The 18,333-nt window shown below is 35.7% G+C and overlaps 1 protein-coding gene and 1 long non-coding RNA gene across 2 annotated transcripts in view; one reads left to right on the top strand and one right to left on the bottom strand.

Annotated features, from left to right (window-relative positions):
• Positions 1–4,664, bottom strand: part of LOC117089577 — a 100,803-nt gene extending 96,139 nt beyond the window's left edge. Inside the window, exon 1 of the long non-coding RNA XR_004439659.1 lies at positions 4,619–4,664. This is a non-coding gene — a long non-coding RNA (uncharacterized LOC117089577). The remainder of the gene's footprint in view (positions 1–4,618) is intronic.
• Positions 1–18,333, top strand: part of CFAP54 (cilia and flagella associated protein 54) — a 373,684-nt gene that overhangs the window by 137,116 nt on the left and 218,235 nt on the right. The window contains exons 33-36 of the mRNA XM_033220975.1: positions 8,460–8,690; positions 12,113–12,255; positions 14,071–14,252; positions 15,802–16,029. Coding sequence (XP_033076866.1) covers positions 8,460–8,690; positions 12,113–12,255; positions 14,071–14,252; positions 15,802–16,029 — 784 coding nt within the window. The remainder of the gene's footprint in view (positions 1–8,459; positions 8,691–12,112; positions 12,256–14,070; positions 14,253–15,801; positions 16,030–18,333) is intronic.

Raw genomic sequence — 18,333 nt, 5'->3', positions numbered from 1 at the left:
TCTTTGATTATTCTTTCATTTTCTTTATTTAAATTATGACATATGGGTATAAAAAATAATATAACAACTATGTCATTTAACATGTAAAACCTTTCAAACACAGTTGAAATCCCCGTGTACGCATCCTGGTATGCATTTCTGTTTTCCTCTATCCTGGAAATAATACTATCCCCAAATTTCGTTATTATTATGCTGATGAGTGAATTCAAATGTCAACCACATATGTATATAGCCCCAAATAATGCATGCTATAATTTTTTCTGATTTGCTTTGGAAATTTGCTTTATTTCTCTCAATATTATGTTTGTGATTTTTTGAAATGTCACTTATACATAAGTCCACTTTCTTAATTTCACTGCTGAATGGTATTTCATTATATACTAAATAAATATCATATAATAAATAAATTATATAGTAATAGTATAATGCATTGTATTTATTGTATGCATATTTCTGTATGCATAATACATATACATAAATATGAATAACACACATAATTTAATATGCATAATATAAATACTATATATTTATTATGCATATATTATATATTATATATTGTATAATAAATTTTTTAAATGATTTATTCAGTCTCCCATAAATAAACATTTAAATTCTAACTTTCCACTGTTGTAAACAATGTTACAAAGGACATAACTTGTATATATCTCCTTATGTATGTGTGAGAGTTTCTGTAGGGTAAATATATAGGGTTGTGGTTTTCAAGATATGAACATTTTAGCATTACTAGATATTGCTAAGTTGCTCTTAAATTTTTACCAATGTTGTGAAAATTTTCCATTATTCAAGGTCTTCACCAACGCTTGATTTTATTATCACATTTTTGTGGAACTATGTCGTATGACATTTTGCCTCATTGTTGTTCATTGTTGTTTCAATTTTCATTTATTTGATTCCTAAAGTTAGGCATCTTTTCATATTTTTATTTGGCCCAACGGTTTTTCTAGTCTCAGGACTGCTTGTTTGTATTCTTTGCACATTTAAAAACTTTTGTTTTCTTATTTAGTTTTATAAGTTTGGATGCTAATGCTTCTCCCAGTTTGTGGCTCATCAGTTCACATTTTAAAGTTCTTTAATAATTAATTCAAAAGTTTTAATTCTTAATGGAGTCAAATATATCAATGTTTCCCTTTATTGTTTTGGAAATTCTTTCCTAATCTGGGGTAGTAAAGATACTCTCTTTGTGAATTTAAATTTTTGATTTTCACATTTAGGAATTTCATTAATTTGTTTTTGCGTATGGTGAGAAGATGAGTCCCCTTCACTCTCTTTTTTTTAGTTTTGTAACCGGTATTCAGTTGACCAGCACAGTTTATTGAGTAGTCTATTCTATTGTCACTGTTAACTTTATCACTTAGCAAGTTTTCATATATGTAGCTTTGGGATCTCTTCTCTGTTTGATTAGTCTGTTAACTTATTCCTGAGTCAATATCAAACCATCGTAATTACTCTAGCTTTAAATTGAGTTTTGCTGTCTGAGGAACAAGTTTCTCCAGAATATTCTTTTCCTTCATGCAAGTCTTGGGTATTATTCCACAAAATGGAATGATTTTTTGATTAATACAAAAAACTCTACTATGATTTTGATAAAGATAGAATTCAATGTATATATTGGTATAGGAAGGTTTTTAAAAATTATTTATTTCTTTTTACACTGTTGTGTTTTTCTATTAGTAGACAGATCACTTTCTTAGGTCTTTAATGCCTTTCAATAAATTTCTATGATTTTCTCCATAACCATGTTATATATCTTTTGTTAGATATATCAAGGAACTGTTTTTTGATATTAGTGTAAATGCTATTTTAAAATTACATTTTTGAATTTTTCTATTCTTTGTGTAGATGTATAATTGATTTTTTTGCATACTGATCTTCTAAACAACTTGATAATTTATTTGTAGATACAGTTTTTTTTTGTGTGTGGACAGTCATAATCTGAAGAGATTTGCTTATTCCTTTCTAATGTTCCAGCCTCTTCTTTCCTTTTCATATTTAGCCTACAGGCTAGGAGTTAAGAGTTTAATCAGGAAAAGCATTTTTGGATTGTGGACATCCTTGTAAGATGCGTATTTAAAACTTTTTTATTTCCAGATAATTATAGATTCATGTGCAGTTATAAGAAATAATACAGAGAGATCCCATGTACCCTTCATCCAGTTTCTAATGATAGCTGTACAACTATAGTACAATATCACAACCAGGAAATTGACATTGATATAATCCACTGACCTTATTTGGATTACAGCAAGTTTGCATGCACATGTGTGTGTGTGTTTGTGTGTCCCTGTGTGTATTCTATGCAATCTGTAGAATTTGTATGACCACTACAGTATGTAATCTTTTGAGACTGACTTTTTGTCTCACTTAGCATAATTCCCTTGAGAGTCACCCAAGCTGTGTGTATCCAAGAATTCACTTATTATTGCTTAGTAGTATTCCATGGCATAAATGTTCCATATTTTATTACCATTTACCTATTGAAGAGCATTTAGATTGTTGATTGTTTCCAACCCAATAGCATTTGACTATTAGAAATAATACTGTGATGAACATTCATGTGCAGTTTTTACATAAACATAAATCTTCATTTTTCTGTGATAAATACCCAAGAGTGCAATTGCTTGGTCGAATGGTAAGCATGTTTAATTTTGTAAGACATCCTCCACTCTTTTGCAGACTAGCTCCTCATTTTTACATTCCCATTAACAGTATATGAATGATCTAGTTTCTACTCATGCTTTCCAGCATTGAGTTTTTTAAAATTTTAGCTATTAAAATAGGTGCATAGTGATATCTCATGGCCTTAATTTGCATTTCTCTAATGGCTAATGATAGTGAACATCTTTTTTTTTTGAGATGGAGTCCTGCTGTGTCGCCCAGACTGGAGTGCAGTGACGCAATCTCGGCTCACTGCAACCTCCGCCTCCCTGGTTCAAGTGATTCTCCTGTCTCAGCTTCCTGAGTAGATGGGATTACAGGCATGTACCACCACCTCATTTGACTAATTTTTGTGTTTTTAGTAGAGATAGGGTTTCACCATGTTGGTCAGGCTGGTCTTGAACTCCTGACCTTGTGATCCACCCACCTCAGCCTCCCAGTGTTGGGATTACAGGCGTGAGCCACTGTGCCCAGCCAAACATCTTTTTATATGGTTACTTGCCATCTGTATATCATCTTTAGTGAAATGTCTGTTTATGTCTTTTGCTCATTTTCTAATTGGACTGTTTTTATTTTTCTGTTGAATTTTGAGAGTTCTTTATATATTCTAGATACAAGGCCTTTGTTGCATATGTTATTGGCAAAACTTTTTCCCAGTATGTAGCTTGTCTTCTCATCCTCTTCACAGAATCTTTGGCAGAGCACAATTTTTAAATCTTGATGAGGTCCAACTTATCAATTTTTCCTTTAATGGGTTGTGCTTTTGGTGGCAAACCTCAAAACTTTTTGCCTAATCGTAGGTCTTTTTTTTCCCCTGCTGTTTTATATTTTCATGTTTTCCATTTAAGTTGTGATTCATTTTGAGTTAATTTTTTACATAAGATGTGAGGTTTAGATTGAACTTCATGTTTTTACCTGCAGATATCTAATTGTTCCAGTGTCATTTCTTGAAAAGACTATCCTTCCTCCATTGAATCACTTTTGTACCTTTGTAAAAAATCAGCTGGACATATTTGTGCAGATGTATTTCTGAGTTCTGTATTCTGTTCCGTTGATCTATGTGCTTCTCTCTGCCAATACCACATTCTCTTTCTTGATTACTGTAGTTATAGAGTAAACCTTAAAATCAAGTAGAGTGATTCTTTCCACTTTATTGTTTTACAAAATTGTTTTAGCTATTCTAGAATCTGTACCATTTCATATACATTTTAGAATAAGCTTGTCTGTAACATGAATTTAAAGATCTATTTCTTGTACTATTTCATATACATTTTAGAATAAACTTGTCTGTAATATGAATTTTAAAAATATATTTATTATTTCCCTTCTAAGTACTGTATTTGCTTTGGGGTTCGGGATGAAATCCTTTATCACATTTAGGAAACTGTCATCCATTTTTTATTTTCTAAGAGTTTTGTTATAAATTATGTTGAAGTTTGTTTAATATTTCTTTTTCATTGATTTTTTTTCTTTAATATGATCATGCAACAAACTGCATTATTACATAAATGTTAAAGGATGTGTAGTATCTTTTTACTACCACTTCTGACACAAACCATATGGTGTTTTCCAGCACCAACCAATTCTCCAGCACCAACCGGGCAGCCCCATATGCACTTCATGGAATTTCTCCTTAGGATAACATCCTGCATAATTATAGTATGAAAAGACAATTTAATGCTGACACTGTCGACACAGAGTTAGCAGCACATCCCACAAGTTAAAGGGCTTGGTTCCACAACACTGCCACCACTTCAGAGGCCAGTCACAAATGTGATCCCAGGATACCCACACTTCTGCCTAGCTGACTATAAATTCAGAGATTCCCTCCTCAGGTTCAAAAATTTGCTACAATAGCTCACAAAACTCAGAAAAACACCTTACATGTTTACTAGCTTAATGTAAAAGATACAAATGAACAGCCAGGTCAGGAGGTACATACCAAGGGCAAAGTCCAGACGGGTCCTGAGCACAGGAGCTTCTGTCCCTGTAGAATTGAGGGCACCACCCTCCTAGCCTGTGGTTGTACCTACCTGGAAGCACCCTGAACCTCCTAGTTCAAGAGTTTTCATAGCCTGGCTTGCAGCCACCCTCCCCTCCAGGCGGTGGGAGGGGTGGGGCTGAAAGGTCTCACCCTCTAATCATGTGTTTAGTGATGATTAAGATAACCTCTATCCTGAGCCTAGCTAGAGGCTCTACCCTGAGTCGCCTCCTAAGCATAGACTTACATATGTTCCACAGGGACTTTTGGTGAGTAACACATTTCTTTCACTCTGGAAATTCCAAGGGTTTTAAGATCTCTGTGCCAGAAACCAGGGGACAGGTACCAAATATGTGTTTGTAGTATACCACACCATACCTGCACATTTTTACCAACAGATTCAATTTCTTTGAGATTACTATGTCTCTTTGAGTCTGTAATCTTTTTTTATACTATTGGCTCTAAAGCAAGTCTCAAGAAATTTCAAGTAATTGGAATCATGTGAACCATATTTTATTTCAATGCAATTAAGATAGAAACCAGTTTTTGAAAAGTTAACCAAAAAGATTCTATACATTTAAAAATCTGAAGGAGAAACAGAGAAATAATTAATGAGGAAAGATTGAAATTACATTCACGTGTTGCATAACATTTTGATCAATGATGGACTGCATGTATACCGGTGGTCCTATACAATTATAAAATCATATTTTCACTGTACCTTTTCTATGTTTAGATGTACAAATACCATCATGTCATAATTGCCTACAGTGTTTATTATCCTAATCTGCTATAGAGGTTTGTAGCCTAGGTGTGTAGTAGGCTATACCATTTAGGTTTGTGTAAGAACACCCTATGATGTTGAAACAACAATAAAATCACCTAACAACACGTTTCTCAGAATGTATCCCTGTCATGAAGTGACACACACTGTACAATGGTAATTTAAAAACAAAGAGCTTGCTAGAAGTATGGTTGGGATTGCTTTGAATCCAGAAAACGTGAACATTTAAGTTTTCTTCTAACCATCTTTTAGCTGCATCATTTTATATATACATATATATGTGTGTATGTGTGTGTGTATATATCTATCTGTCTGTCTGTCTATCTATCTATCTATCTATCTATCTATCTATTTTTTGGTCACCCAGGCTGGAGTTCAGTGCTGCCGTCATAGCTCACTGCAGCCTCAAAATCCTGGGCTTAAGCAATCCTCCTACTTCAGTCTCCTGATTAGCTAGGACTACACGCATGTACCACCATGCCTGGCTAATTTTTTTTTTTGTAGAGACAGGGCCTCGCTATGTTGCCCAGACTGATCTTGAACTCCTGAGCCCAAGTGATCCTCCTGCCTCAACCTCTCAAAGTGCTGGGATTACAGGCATGAGCCACTGCACCTGGCCTGCATCCTACAATTTTTACTTAAAGTGTTTTCATTCTCATTTAGTTCTATATGTTTTTAAATTATCTTTGTAATTGCTGCTTCCTGTGAATAGATCTTACATATCTTTGCTTTGATTAATTTCTAGGTATGTTTTTGAAGTTACTGGGAATGATTCTTTTAGAACTCTTTGTTTATTGATGATATGTAGAAATAGAGTTATTTTTGTATATTGACTTTCCAATCCTTTTCCCCTTTTCCTTTTTCTTCCTTATTATTCTGGCTAAGCCCATCAATACAATGCTAAAACAAAAGTGATGTTAGTGGGCATGTTTGTCTGATTCCCATTTCATAGGGAACACTTTCGTATTTTCAACATTTTAGCATTGAGAATGGTATTTGTGGTAGGTTTTGTTCTGTGGATATTCATTATCAAATTAATATTATTGTTTGATTCTCAAATTGCTCTAGATTTGGCTAGCTCTTCAGTTTTTGACATGTTTCCATCATTTCGTTGAGCTACTTCTTACCACAAGATATTCGTCTTGTACACACCTTGTACAGCCCTGGAGTCAAGTGATTTCTTTTAGTGAGAAGTGGTATTTAGAATCTAAGTTGTGAGGGCTACTAATGTGGCTTTGCTTCCAGTTCCTCTCGATAGACTGAGCTAGGAAATATATTTGTTCAGGTAAATTTATCTATCTAAATCTATCAATCATCTGTCTAAACATATCTATCTAAATATAGCATTCTCTCTCTCTCTCTCTCTCTATATATATATATATGTATCTAAAACCATAAATTCATTCTAATACCTGGAATTCCATTTCAAAACCACAGGATACTTTCCAGAGTTTTCTCTTTTTCTAATTGTAGCTCTTTTCCCTAATGGTGAGAATCCTGATTCTGCTAATGTCAATACGCTAGCTCATTTCCTTAAGCTAGAATGTATAGAAGGTAGTTTCAGGATTCCTAAATATTTTTTAATTCAGGTGTTTATCTGCTTCCTCTTGTGGGTTCACATCACTGAGCATTTGTGCTGATTGTCCTTGTGGAGCTCCCTCTCTGTGGGTGTACTCAGACCTGTTGCTCATGGAGACACAAATCAGGTTACTGGAGCACCTGAATGTTAAGAACTGTTCAGATGATAGAGGAAAAGCATTCTGTATCCTCTGTGGGCTGGCTGTGAATTCCGTTCCAAGCCACCTGGAGTCTGTCATTCCCTTGCCAAGATACCTGGAGGAAGCCTATCCTGTCGCTGATCTCCCTGAACTATCACACTCTCCGTAGCAAGGAAGTTGCAACTGACTGTTGACTCATCTTGGCCTTTTAAGGAGAATTGATCTACTGACATGGGGACAAGATTGATTTTCATTTTGGAAATTATATTTTTAACTTTCAGGATCAGCTATTAAAAAGATTCACGTTTATTGGGAAACCAAATAACATCACTAAAACCAACTGAACAATGACAAAAAGCCCTAAAACTCTTGGATTAAAAGCAAATCATCAATAAAGTAAAAAATATTTAGAACTGAGTGATAATGTAAACACTACACAATAAAAGAAAGCTGTCCTTCATTCTTTCTTCAAATGTTTCCTCCTCTGTTTCAACAACATCTGCCTGCCTTCTTCCTATCCATCTTTCTTTTCTTCTTGTATGTGTGTGTGTATTGATTTAGATTCTGAACAATATATAAATGAACAACATAAATCAGGTAGAATGGTGCGGACCAATGGGTTAGCAACATTGCTAACAGAACAAAAAAACTGAAAATATGCTTGGAACGATATGTTCTATAAACAACTATATATGCAAATAGTTGGACTACTTTAAGTTTAGATAGGATGATTTTTAAAAATTGAATATATCTTATACTTGAAATCCAAACTATTAGCTAAAATTTGAATATATTTTTTTCTGAAGTGTATTGAATATGCAGTTATGAAGTCATCTCATCTATATTCAACTGATGTTTTATTTCCTCTAGAGTCTAACTAATGTTAGACAAAATTTTGCTACATTGTTTCTTCCTCAAGGACCAATACAGAGAAATGATTTTCTTGTTTAATATTGAATTTAGTTGATGAATGTGAACATCATATCCTAATTTTGTTGTCTAATCTCAGTGGCCTTTTGGTTATGAAAAAGAAAAGCTCTGTTTGAGCTGAGGACACAGACTTCAGAGAGGGTTGAAGACAATACATGGTGTCTTTGTCCCTGGTGCTTATCTCTGTGCCTTTTTTTAACCACCCTGGTTCATATTTTTAGCACTGCAGAAATGATAAATAAGCCAGAAACGTTTGCATAAGGGCAGTCAAGTGACTTCTTGATGTATTCTTTCTAAATTGGAATGATTCTTCTTTATTAAATATCTGAAAGTTTTTGTGTAATTTCAACACTTCTTTCTCCCTTGACAGAAATAGGAGAACCAGTGTTAGGAAAGCAGCGCAACGATACCTGATAGATTACTTGAATCCTCTAATATTAGGTTATGTTAAAAGAAAGAGGTTCCATCGTGTATCACTTGAAGAGATGCCCTGGAGAGCTCAGATGAACCTGTATCTAGCAGGTGCACACTTTAACCTGGTTTTACAAAAGCTAGGGGAGCGTACGAAGATGAAATTTGGCACTTCACATATGATGGTCAGGTATAGTATATTATTGATGAAAAATTCTTTTTTAGTTTCATGAACATGGATTGTATTTGTATGTTCAGAGCTCCAATGGTGCTAACAACTTAAGGAGGTTTACAGAGTACTTCTCATCTTTATACTGGCTGTATTAGTTTGTTTTCATACAGCTGTAAAGAACTTCCCGAGACTGATAATTTATAAAGGAAGGAGGTTTAGTTTGACTCACAGTTCCATTGGGGAGGCCTCAGGAAATTTATAATCATGGTGGAAGGGGAAACAAACACGTCCTCCTACACATGGTGGCAGGAGAGAGAAGTGCAAGCAGGGGAAATGCCAGATGCTTTTAAAACCATCAGATCTTGTGAGACTCATTATCATGAGAACAGCATGGGGAAAACTGCCCCCATGACTCAATTACCTCCACCTCGTCCTGCCCTTGATACGTGGGGATTTTTACAATTCAAGGTGAGCTTTGGGCGGGGACAGAGAGCCAAACCATATCACTGACCAATGATTTATTTATTAAGTTTTAATCTCAGAATCTTTCCCAATTACCTGCTGGATATAAGTGATAATTTGATTACAGCTTGAATATGTTTGTTGATCTAGCTTTCAGTGCAAGGGTAAAATGTAATTCCAAGAGAAGTTTAATATGAATTATAGAATAAATGTAGATATTAGTAGGCATTAGTCAAATGTCTATTTCATAGAGGCATAGTTTAAGCCTCTATAAACAGAGATCGTATTTACTCATCCAATGTCAATTTTCTATCATTTACCCAATAGACATTTTTAAGCTCTTACTGAGTGTCTTTGGCTAAGTGCTGTGGGAGATAAAAATAGAAGATACATACATAATATGGAATACTTTGTAGCCATTAAAAGGATGATGTAAAGTCACACATTAAAAAAAGAATACTTATTGAGTACCTATAAGATACAAGGCACTGAGCTAGGTGCAATGGCTATACAAAGATGAACCAGATATACTAATTAGGGTCTGATAGGGTATGTCACAAATGCTCATGAATAGCTTGTAATGAATGGTAAAAGGGAAGTACAAATCCAATCTTCTTTGTTATTGGAAGAAGGTTTTTCCTCTAGGTTGGAACTAGCAATACACGTTTCATAGGGAGGAGCCACTGGGCCTGGGTCTTGATGGATAGGCAAGGTTTAGAAATGTGCAGAGAAGGAAATAGGCACTCTCAATAGTTGGAAGAACATGAGTCAGAGCCCAGGTAGAAAACACAGGATGCGAACCCCAAATAGTCTGACCACAATCTAGGGTATATGAAAGAGAGTGGTGTGAAATAGATAGAAAAGGAGGCTGGGACTAGATCATGGTGGGTCTTAAATGTCTATTAAATCTGAGCTTTATTTTACATACAGTAGAAGATTATTGAGGGTTTTTGAGCAGGGCCATGATAAAAATGTCTCTGGCAGCAACTTACCAAGTAGATTGGAGGAAGGAAAGACTGGAGACAAGACATGAATTAGAGGGTATTTATTTCAGTAATCCAGTGAGGAAAAAATGCAGGTTGAAGCTCACAATCAACTTGGTCCCAGTTTCTGTTTCTCCAGAATTTTGGTTAAGCTCACTACCAAACTGAACCTTTGCAAAAATGTCTCCAGATAGACCATTTTCCTGTGTGGGCTAGACCAGACTGGCATTTAAGAAGCAGTTAGTTTGCCTGACTGACTTTGAAGGCATTTGGCAAAGGAAGACTTTCAGAGGACCATAACAGGGAAAACAGTTCAGAACAGATGGGCTTCCTTACCCTTCTCTGAATTCTGAGAAGTCACTGGGCTCCCAGTTGTACATGACCCTTCATGCATGATCACTTGGCAACACAATAACACAATGATCAAATTTGTGTCAGGATAACTTGGTGCTAACTTGGATTTTATTAAATCTGTTAACGTATACTCAGTATTTGTTATTATTTTATTTTCCATAAATTATTGGGGTACAGGTAGTATTTGATTACATGAGTAAGCACCCATCACCTGAGGAGTACTGCACCATATATGTTGTCTTTTAAACCTCACCCCCATCCCACTCTTCCCCCCAAGTCCCTAAAGTCCATTATATCGTTCTTATGTCTTTGCATCCTCATAGCTTAGCTCCCACATACCAGTAAGAACATTTGATGTTTGGTTTTCCATTCCTAAGTTACTTCATTTAGAATAATAGTCTCCAATCTCATCCAGGTCATTGCAAATGTTATTAATTCATTCCTTTTTATGGCTGAGTAGTGTTCCATCATTTATCTATCTATCTATCTATCTATCTACCTATCTATCTATCTATCATCTATCTATCTATCTATCTATCTATCTATCTATGTCTATCTATCTCTGTCTGTCTATATCTATCATCTGTCTATCTATCTATCTATCTATCTATCTATCTATCTATCTATCTATCACAATCTCTTTATCCACTCGTTGATTGATGGACATTTGGGTCGGTTCTATGATTTTGCAATTGTGAATTGTGCTGCTATAGATATGCATGTGCAAGTTTCTTTTTTGAATAATGACTTATTTTCCTCTGGGTAGATAGCCAGTAGTGGGATTGCTGAATCAAATGGTAGTTCTACTTGAATCAATGTTATTTCTTTTTAAAAATAAGGTCTAGGCATTAAACAAACTTGCATCAAAAATAATGAGTAATGAATATAAACTATTTATTATTTTTGATGCAAGATTGTTTAATGCCTAGACCTTATTTTTAAAAAGAAACAACGGCCGGGTGCAATGGCTCACGCCTGTAATTCCATTACTTTGGGAGGCCAAGGTGGGCGGATCATGAGGTCAGGAGATCGAGACCATCCTGGCTAACATGGTGAAACACTATCTCTACTAAAAATACAAAAAATTAGCTGGGCGTGGTTGTGGACGCCTGTAGTCCCAGCTACTCTGGAGGCTGAGGCAGGAGAATGGCATGAACCCAGGAGGCGGAGCTTGCAGTGAGCTGATATCATGCCACTGCACTCCAACCTGGGTGACAGAGTGAGACTCCATCTCAAAAAAAAAAATAAATAAAAATAAAAAAAGAAATGACCTTAATTATGGACACATTGCTCTATATAGTAATCATTGTCACTGAGTTCTGTTCAAATCAGGTGGTTTTAAGTTGAAATAAATTGTTCTTTCAGAGCTCACAGAGTGGGCACAGATATTTTTATTTCCATTTTCAAGGGCCCTTTCAGAGAAATATATATTGATGTTAAAATTCCTAAGGGCAAAATTACATTGTATAATTTTAAAAGTTAATGAAAACATGTTGGGCTTTGATTAAGTGCCAAAATCCTTCATGATTTAAAATTTGGGAGTACTCACAAATGTTTTAAAATAAAAATAGATTGCATTTGACAGTTTTAATTCAATTTTGCTTATATTGTTTTTTAATGTGATTTTTTCCCCCCTTGCAGTTTCCGATCATTTGATCCTAACATATTCTCACTGTATAATTCAGGAACAGTATTACCAACAAGAAAATTGACTGTGGAAAATTATAAAGCAATGCTTGATTTCCTCCTTACAGCCAAAAAAAGAAAGGCCAACTTACCGTCAGGTAAAATAAACATGTTAGTTTATTATCAAGTTACCTCTAGATTTTTATTCACTAAACAACACAACACACATACACATCGTGGACACACAAAGGTATACGCACAGTTTTCCAGAGGACCAGCAATTTAGTTGAGTTTTGATATTTTGTAGGAGATTCTTGTTTGCTCTATTTTTAAAAATTTCTATAGTTTTATGATATTACATATATTTGGAAATATCTATTTTGTATTTCAACCTTAGCCAATTTGATTGTTCAGCAAATATAATGTTTTAAATTAAATATTGGTGGTTCAAGATAGGTGAAGACTTCCTACAAACATACTACTACAAGCAGGCACCCAAACTATCATGATAGCTGATTTTGTATTCAGGGGAATCCACCATTGCCCTAGGATTTCCAGCCAGCATCTTTCAAGAAAGCTCCCTCTAAGATGAATGAAGCCTTGTTATCTAGTCAGGTGACAGGGGGCTCCAAAATGTAGAGACATGCAATGCAGGTGAACAGGGTTCTTTTTTTTTTTTTTGAGACAGAGTCTCGCACTATCACCTTGGCTGGAGTGCAGTGGCGATCTCGGCTCACTGCAACCTCCGCCTCCTGAGTTAAAGCGATTCTCCTGCCTCAGCCTCCCAAGTAGCTGTGTTTACAGGCACGTGCCACCACGCCTGGCTAATTTTTTGTATTTTTAGTAAAGACGGGGTTTCACTGTGTTGGCCAGGCTGGTCTTCAATTCCTGACCTTGTGATCCACTTGCCTCTGTCTCCCAAAGTGCTGGGATTATAGGCGTGAGCCACCGTGCCTGGCCAAAAACAGGGTTCTTGATCAGGGTGCGCTCTGGAAACTGTAGTCCAGCAAACCTGACTAATTCCCACACCACTTTTCTGCAAAGATGGTGGAACCTGGACACTTTCTAACCAATGATATGGTTCATTTCACAAATAAAAATTTATTTCTAATACCTTTAGGCTCTTACAGACTCACTTATATAGACTTTTAGTAATGACATTTTAAGTGCTGTGGGATTTATTGCCAACTAGAGTTCTTGGTATGCCAGTTAACTGCCCCAGGAGTGTTAATTTATGTTTGAAGTACTTGGCATGCTTTCTGATTTCTTCTAGGATATAGATTAGACTTCACAGGTATGTGCATATCAACTGCGTATAGTGAAGTATTTGAAAGTGAATTCCATAGCTGTAGAGTCTGATTTTTGAATATAGATTGTAGGATATAGTTTCTTGAGTTTTTTTTTTTTTTTTTTTTAAACTGGCTCTCTACCTAAGACCGACCATGAAATTGGCAATGGAATATTTTGCTACTGAGACTTACTGTCTAATGCAGGGTTCTAAGAGGAAGTTGGTGGCAGGAGAAAGCCTTCTTTTTTATGCCACATCAGCAGGGTAATGCATGGCCGAGGTTGCTGCACTGCCTAACTCCAGAGGTGCAGCTCACTTTCTGATATATGTGTCTTAGGAATGGCCTGTTTGGGAGGAAATGAAAGGACAATGGTATTTTCTATTGTTCCCTTCAAAAAACATGTACATTCTACTTCTGCATTGTTCCTTTTGCCATTGACTTTGTCTGAAATGACGTTCTCTGTATTTGCCCATATAGCTAAATCATGCTCATTCTTTAAGACCCAAATGTCTCCTTCTCTGGAAACTTTCCCTGGTTCATTGTATCTCTGATAATCTTGTCCTTTCTCCAAATTTGTGTACCATTTGTTACCTGAATTACTCATGTGATCCTTATCACCTACTGTGTTTTTTGGAACTTAATTCTATGTTTTTAATCATGTCATATCTTATTTTTGTACTGTAGATGCTGAAGAATTTTCTACATTTATTAATTCCAAAATGAGTGATGAAAATATGTCCAAGACACAAACAGTTTATGACTCAGACTCTCAATCAGGTTCTAGTGCTAAAGAAAAGGACCGAGGAGCAAATTTGTGTGTAATGGATCATTTTATGAAAATCTTTTTATACTGCAGGAGAGCAATGGTAATGCAATCTTTCTTGTTTGCAGTGTTGTAGACCGAAATTTCAGCCCATGAACTCGGGCGTGTAAGATACACTGTGTTTATTTTCTTACTATACATAATTTTAGTTGTGACTTTGAGACCTCATCTTGCTGGGTGTAGCCTAAGTCGCTTTTGAGGTGTACTTACAGTGATACTGAGGGCATGTGTTTTCCAGTTGTCAGGCAGAGTGGGGAAGCTTCTTTAGTCGTTGTCATCCATCCACCCAGAGCCCAGGTGGCCTTTGTCCCTGTTCATGCAGTTCCTATGAATATGCGTGCACCTCTCTGCCAAGACATGGGGTTCGCTCATAATGCAAGGGGTTCCTCTATGGGGACTTGATCTCTCTTGGGGGTACCACAGATCTCTCTCTTCTTTCTAGCACAGGGAAAGATCTTTCTAGGCTACAGGAGAACCCTGCCCCTGCCCCCGGTCTCCTTCTTCCCATCACTTCCATGTTCTCTCAGATACTTTTCTTTCTTTTTCTTCTTAAATATTATATGAGACATGATTAAACCCAGAATTGGAATTGTTAGCTACAGAGAAATCAGTTTCTTTTTTTCGTGGCAGGAAGGGCATATACTTTAAACTCCTCAAGAGGTAAGGAGAAATCTATCCTTTCTATACAAGAAAGGAAGACAGGTTCTCATATGCCCCATGGAGTGGACAGTGATTTTTACATAATGTAATGTAAACCTGGATCACCTGCTTTGACCATGAGCATTGAATCCTATCCTGGCCTCCAGCTTCAGGGCCCTGTAAGAGCTGGTCCTGAGCACCTTGCAGAACTCAGCTCCTCTTACTTTTGCTGTTGTTTAGCCCACTCCCATGGGTCAGCAGTCTTGAAAGCACTTAGTTTGTTCCATCCTCAGCCCTCAGTTTCACCTTGCTGTTCCCTGAGCCTCAAATGTTCTTCTCCACCCAACACCCTCACTGCCACTTTCACATGACTTGTTCAATATTCAGATGTTTGCTTAAATGCTACCTCATCAGAGAGGACTTCTTTCCTGACCACCTTGTCTAAAGCAAACTGTCTTGTCATGCTCTGTCAGGTTCAAACTCATTTCTGCTCTATTTTTCTTTATAAAAACTTCTTATTGCTTGAAATTATGCTTTCATAGGTCTACTTTTCTAGTGTCTGTCTCCCGAAATGAACATAAACAGCGTGAGGGCAGACCCAGTTTCCCTTGCTCGCTGCTGAATTCTCAGCACCTAGAACAATGGGATTTTTGGAGTCAGATGACTCCAAGTCAGATGACCTTCAGCAAGTTATCAATGCTGAACCCATGGCTCCATTTCCTCATCTGTAAATTGGGTAAAATACTGGTACCTAGTGCACACTTACTTATGGACATTTTTGTTCGAATTAAATGAGAATGCATATAACGGTGTCTAACTCATGTAAGTGACACTAACAAATGATGTTAATTATTTTTACTATTGACGTATAATATTTGCAAAAAGATGAAGTTTGTTCAGAGATCTCTAACTTTTGGAACTTTGAGGTCTTTTAAATTTTGTGTTTGTCATAGGTTCTTGCTCATCGTGGTGGCTATTGGACTCTGCTTCAGAACTGCTGTCGGGCCTTATGGAACTTTACTCAGGAACTACAAATACTTCTTAAACAGGCAGTGGATCTTGATAAAACATTTCCTATTAGCCAAGATGGTTTCCTCTGCACCTCTGTTTTACCATTCTATTTGGGAGCAGAATTACTTATTGACATGTTAATACAATTACAAAATACCAATTCTATTAAGGTAAGGACACTTTGGTAATTATTTTTATTATGTTCAGTTTAAAATATCATTGTACCGTGCATCTCAGTATAAGTAGAAACTGACATTTTTCTTGATTTCTCATTTGGTTTGTGTACATTTCATTTGCTTCTCATTATAATTTTGTTTACAATATATAACTCGCATTGATGTTAACTAACAATAGCTTAGCCTGAAACTCTAGTTTGTTATAGGGAAGGGAAAGTAACAATAACTGAACTCCAGCCCCTACATAAATTAGCCTTAATGCACTTAATCCTTATAACATTTTTTTGCCAGATAAAGAAATAGATTCCAAGGAAGATCACATAGCTTGAATAAAGATGTGATCGGTTGATCTTTATTCCACTGCTTCTCTGTCCTATTTTATTGTTCTGGTCTGCTAGAATTTACAGCCATTTAAAATTTATCACACTGTAGTTTAAAGCATGGAAATAAAATAGAAGTAATATCAATAGAATGTAACCTAAACACATTGAAGATTAGTAAACACATACACACGATGCACCATGAGACTTACAACATTTCTAGAGGAAAATATTTGGCAATAGCAGAAAAGACAAAGAGGGCAAATTATTAAGGCTTTTACACTTTATATAAAGTGGCACAATATTAACTCTAAGTGATAAGGATATATTTGATGATCCCTTGAGTAACTAGTAAAAAGGAGATATAGCTGAAAAGTCAATGAAGTAAAAGGGAAGACTAAGTAATGCTCAATTAACTCAAAAGAAGGCAGGGAAGAAGGAACAGAAGAACACAAAACATGGGACAAAGAGAAAACAAGTAGAAAACATTCACTCTAACTTGATGATATCAATAACTATATTTAATATAAGTGGGTTAAAGATGCCAAAAAAAGGGTAGAGATTGTCTGACTGGATAAAAAGCAAGACACATGTACCTGTCTACTAAGAGAAGCACTCTGAATATAAATAAACAGATAGATTGAAAATAAAAGTATGGAAAGAGATATACCATGAAAACAGTAAAGATAAAAAAGCTGATGAGTCTATATTATTAGACAAGATAATATAAATCAAGGAGCAAATGAGAGATAAAGAGGGACATTTCATGTTAAGAAGAGCATCGATTAATCAGGAAAACATACCAATCATAAATATGTATGCATCTGATAAGAAAAATTCAAAATGCATTCTGGACATCCAAAGCTTGAAGAACTTCCTGGATGATAAACACATTGATGTGTCAGGAGGGTGACATGCACTGATTCCACAGGGAGAGGGCATGGAAGCTCTGTGTCAGGGACCCTCTCAGACTTCACCCCATGTACCTCTTCACTAGGCTGTTCCTGAGTTTTCTTTATAATAAAACTGTAATGTACAGTGCTTTCAGTGAGTTCTGTGAGTCATTCTAGTGAATTATCACCTTGAAGGAGCTATGGAAATCCATGAATTTATAGCTGGTCTGTCAGAAGATTAGGTGACCTGAGACTTGTGGCTGGTATCTGAAGTGAGGGCAGTCTTATGGAGGCTGGAGCCCTTAAACCTGTGGAGTCTGATGCTAACTCTGGGTAGTTAATGTGAAAACTGTGGTACAGTAAACCCAGGTGGAATGGAAACAGAGCACAAGTGCACATGGTGTGTTCACCGAGATGCGTCATATGCAGAGGCAAAAATAAGTCTTCAAAAATGTAAGACTGCACTCTTGAAGAGTATGTTCTTTGACCATTACAGAATTAAATTATAAATGGATTGCCATAATATAGGAAGAAAAATCTCCAATTATCTGGAAATTAAATAATACAATTCCAAATATCCCGTGAGTCAAAGAAGAAAACACAAGAGAAATTAAAGAATATTTGAAACTAATAATAACACATCAAAATGTATGGCATTCAAATGAAGCAGGGCATAGAGGGAAATTTATAGCTTTAAATGCTTAATAACATATAACATCAATTATCTAAGTGTTTATATGTAGAAAAAGAAGAGTGAATTAAAGCTAAACTAAATAAAGAGAAGAAAGGAAATAATAAAAAGAAATAAAGGAATTTATAAGAGCAGAAATCAATTAGATAAATATAAAGCAAAAACAGTAAAGTCAAAATTTGATCTTTTAAATTTAAAATTATTAAATCTAGTGTACTCAGAAATACTGATGAAGAACAAAACTGAGAAAAGCACAAATTACTCATATTAGTAGTGGAGGAGGGATATAACTACAAATCCCATACATATTAAAAAAAGGAAATATCAATTTTTGTTAACAAATTTGATAGGTGAAATGGACATATTTATTGGAAAGCACAACTTAATCTGATAC

Source organism: Trachypithecus francoisi, unplaced genomic scaffold, assembly GCF_009764315.1.
Source record: "Trachypithecus francoisi isolate TF-2019V2 unplaced genomic scaffold, Tfra_2.0 Lachesis_group11, whole genome shotgun sequence".
Taxonomy (NCBI): domain Eukaryota; kingdom Metazoa; phylum Chordata; class Mammalia; order Primates; family Cercopithecidae; genus Trachypithecus; species Trachypithecus francoisi.
This window is presented reverse-complemented; position numbering and strand designations above follow the sequence as displayed.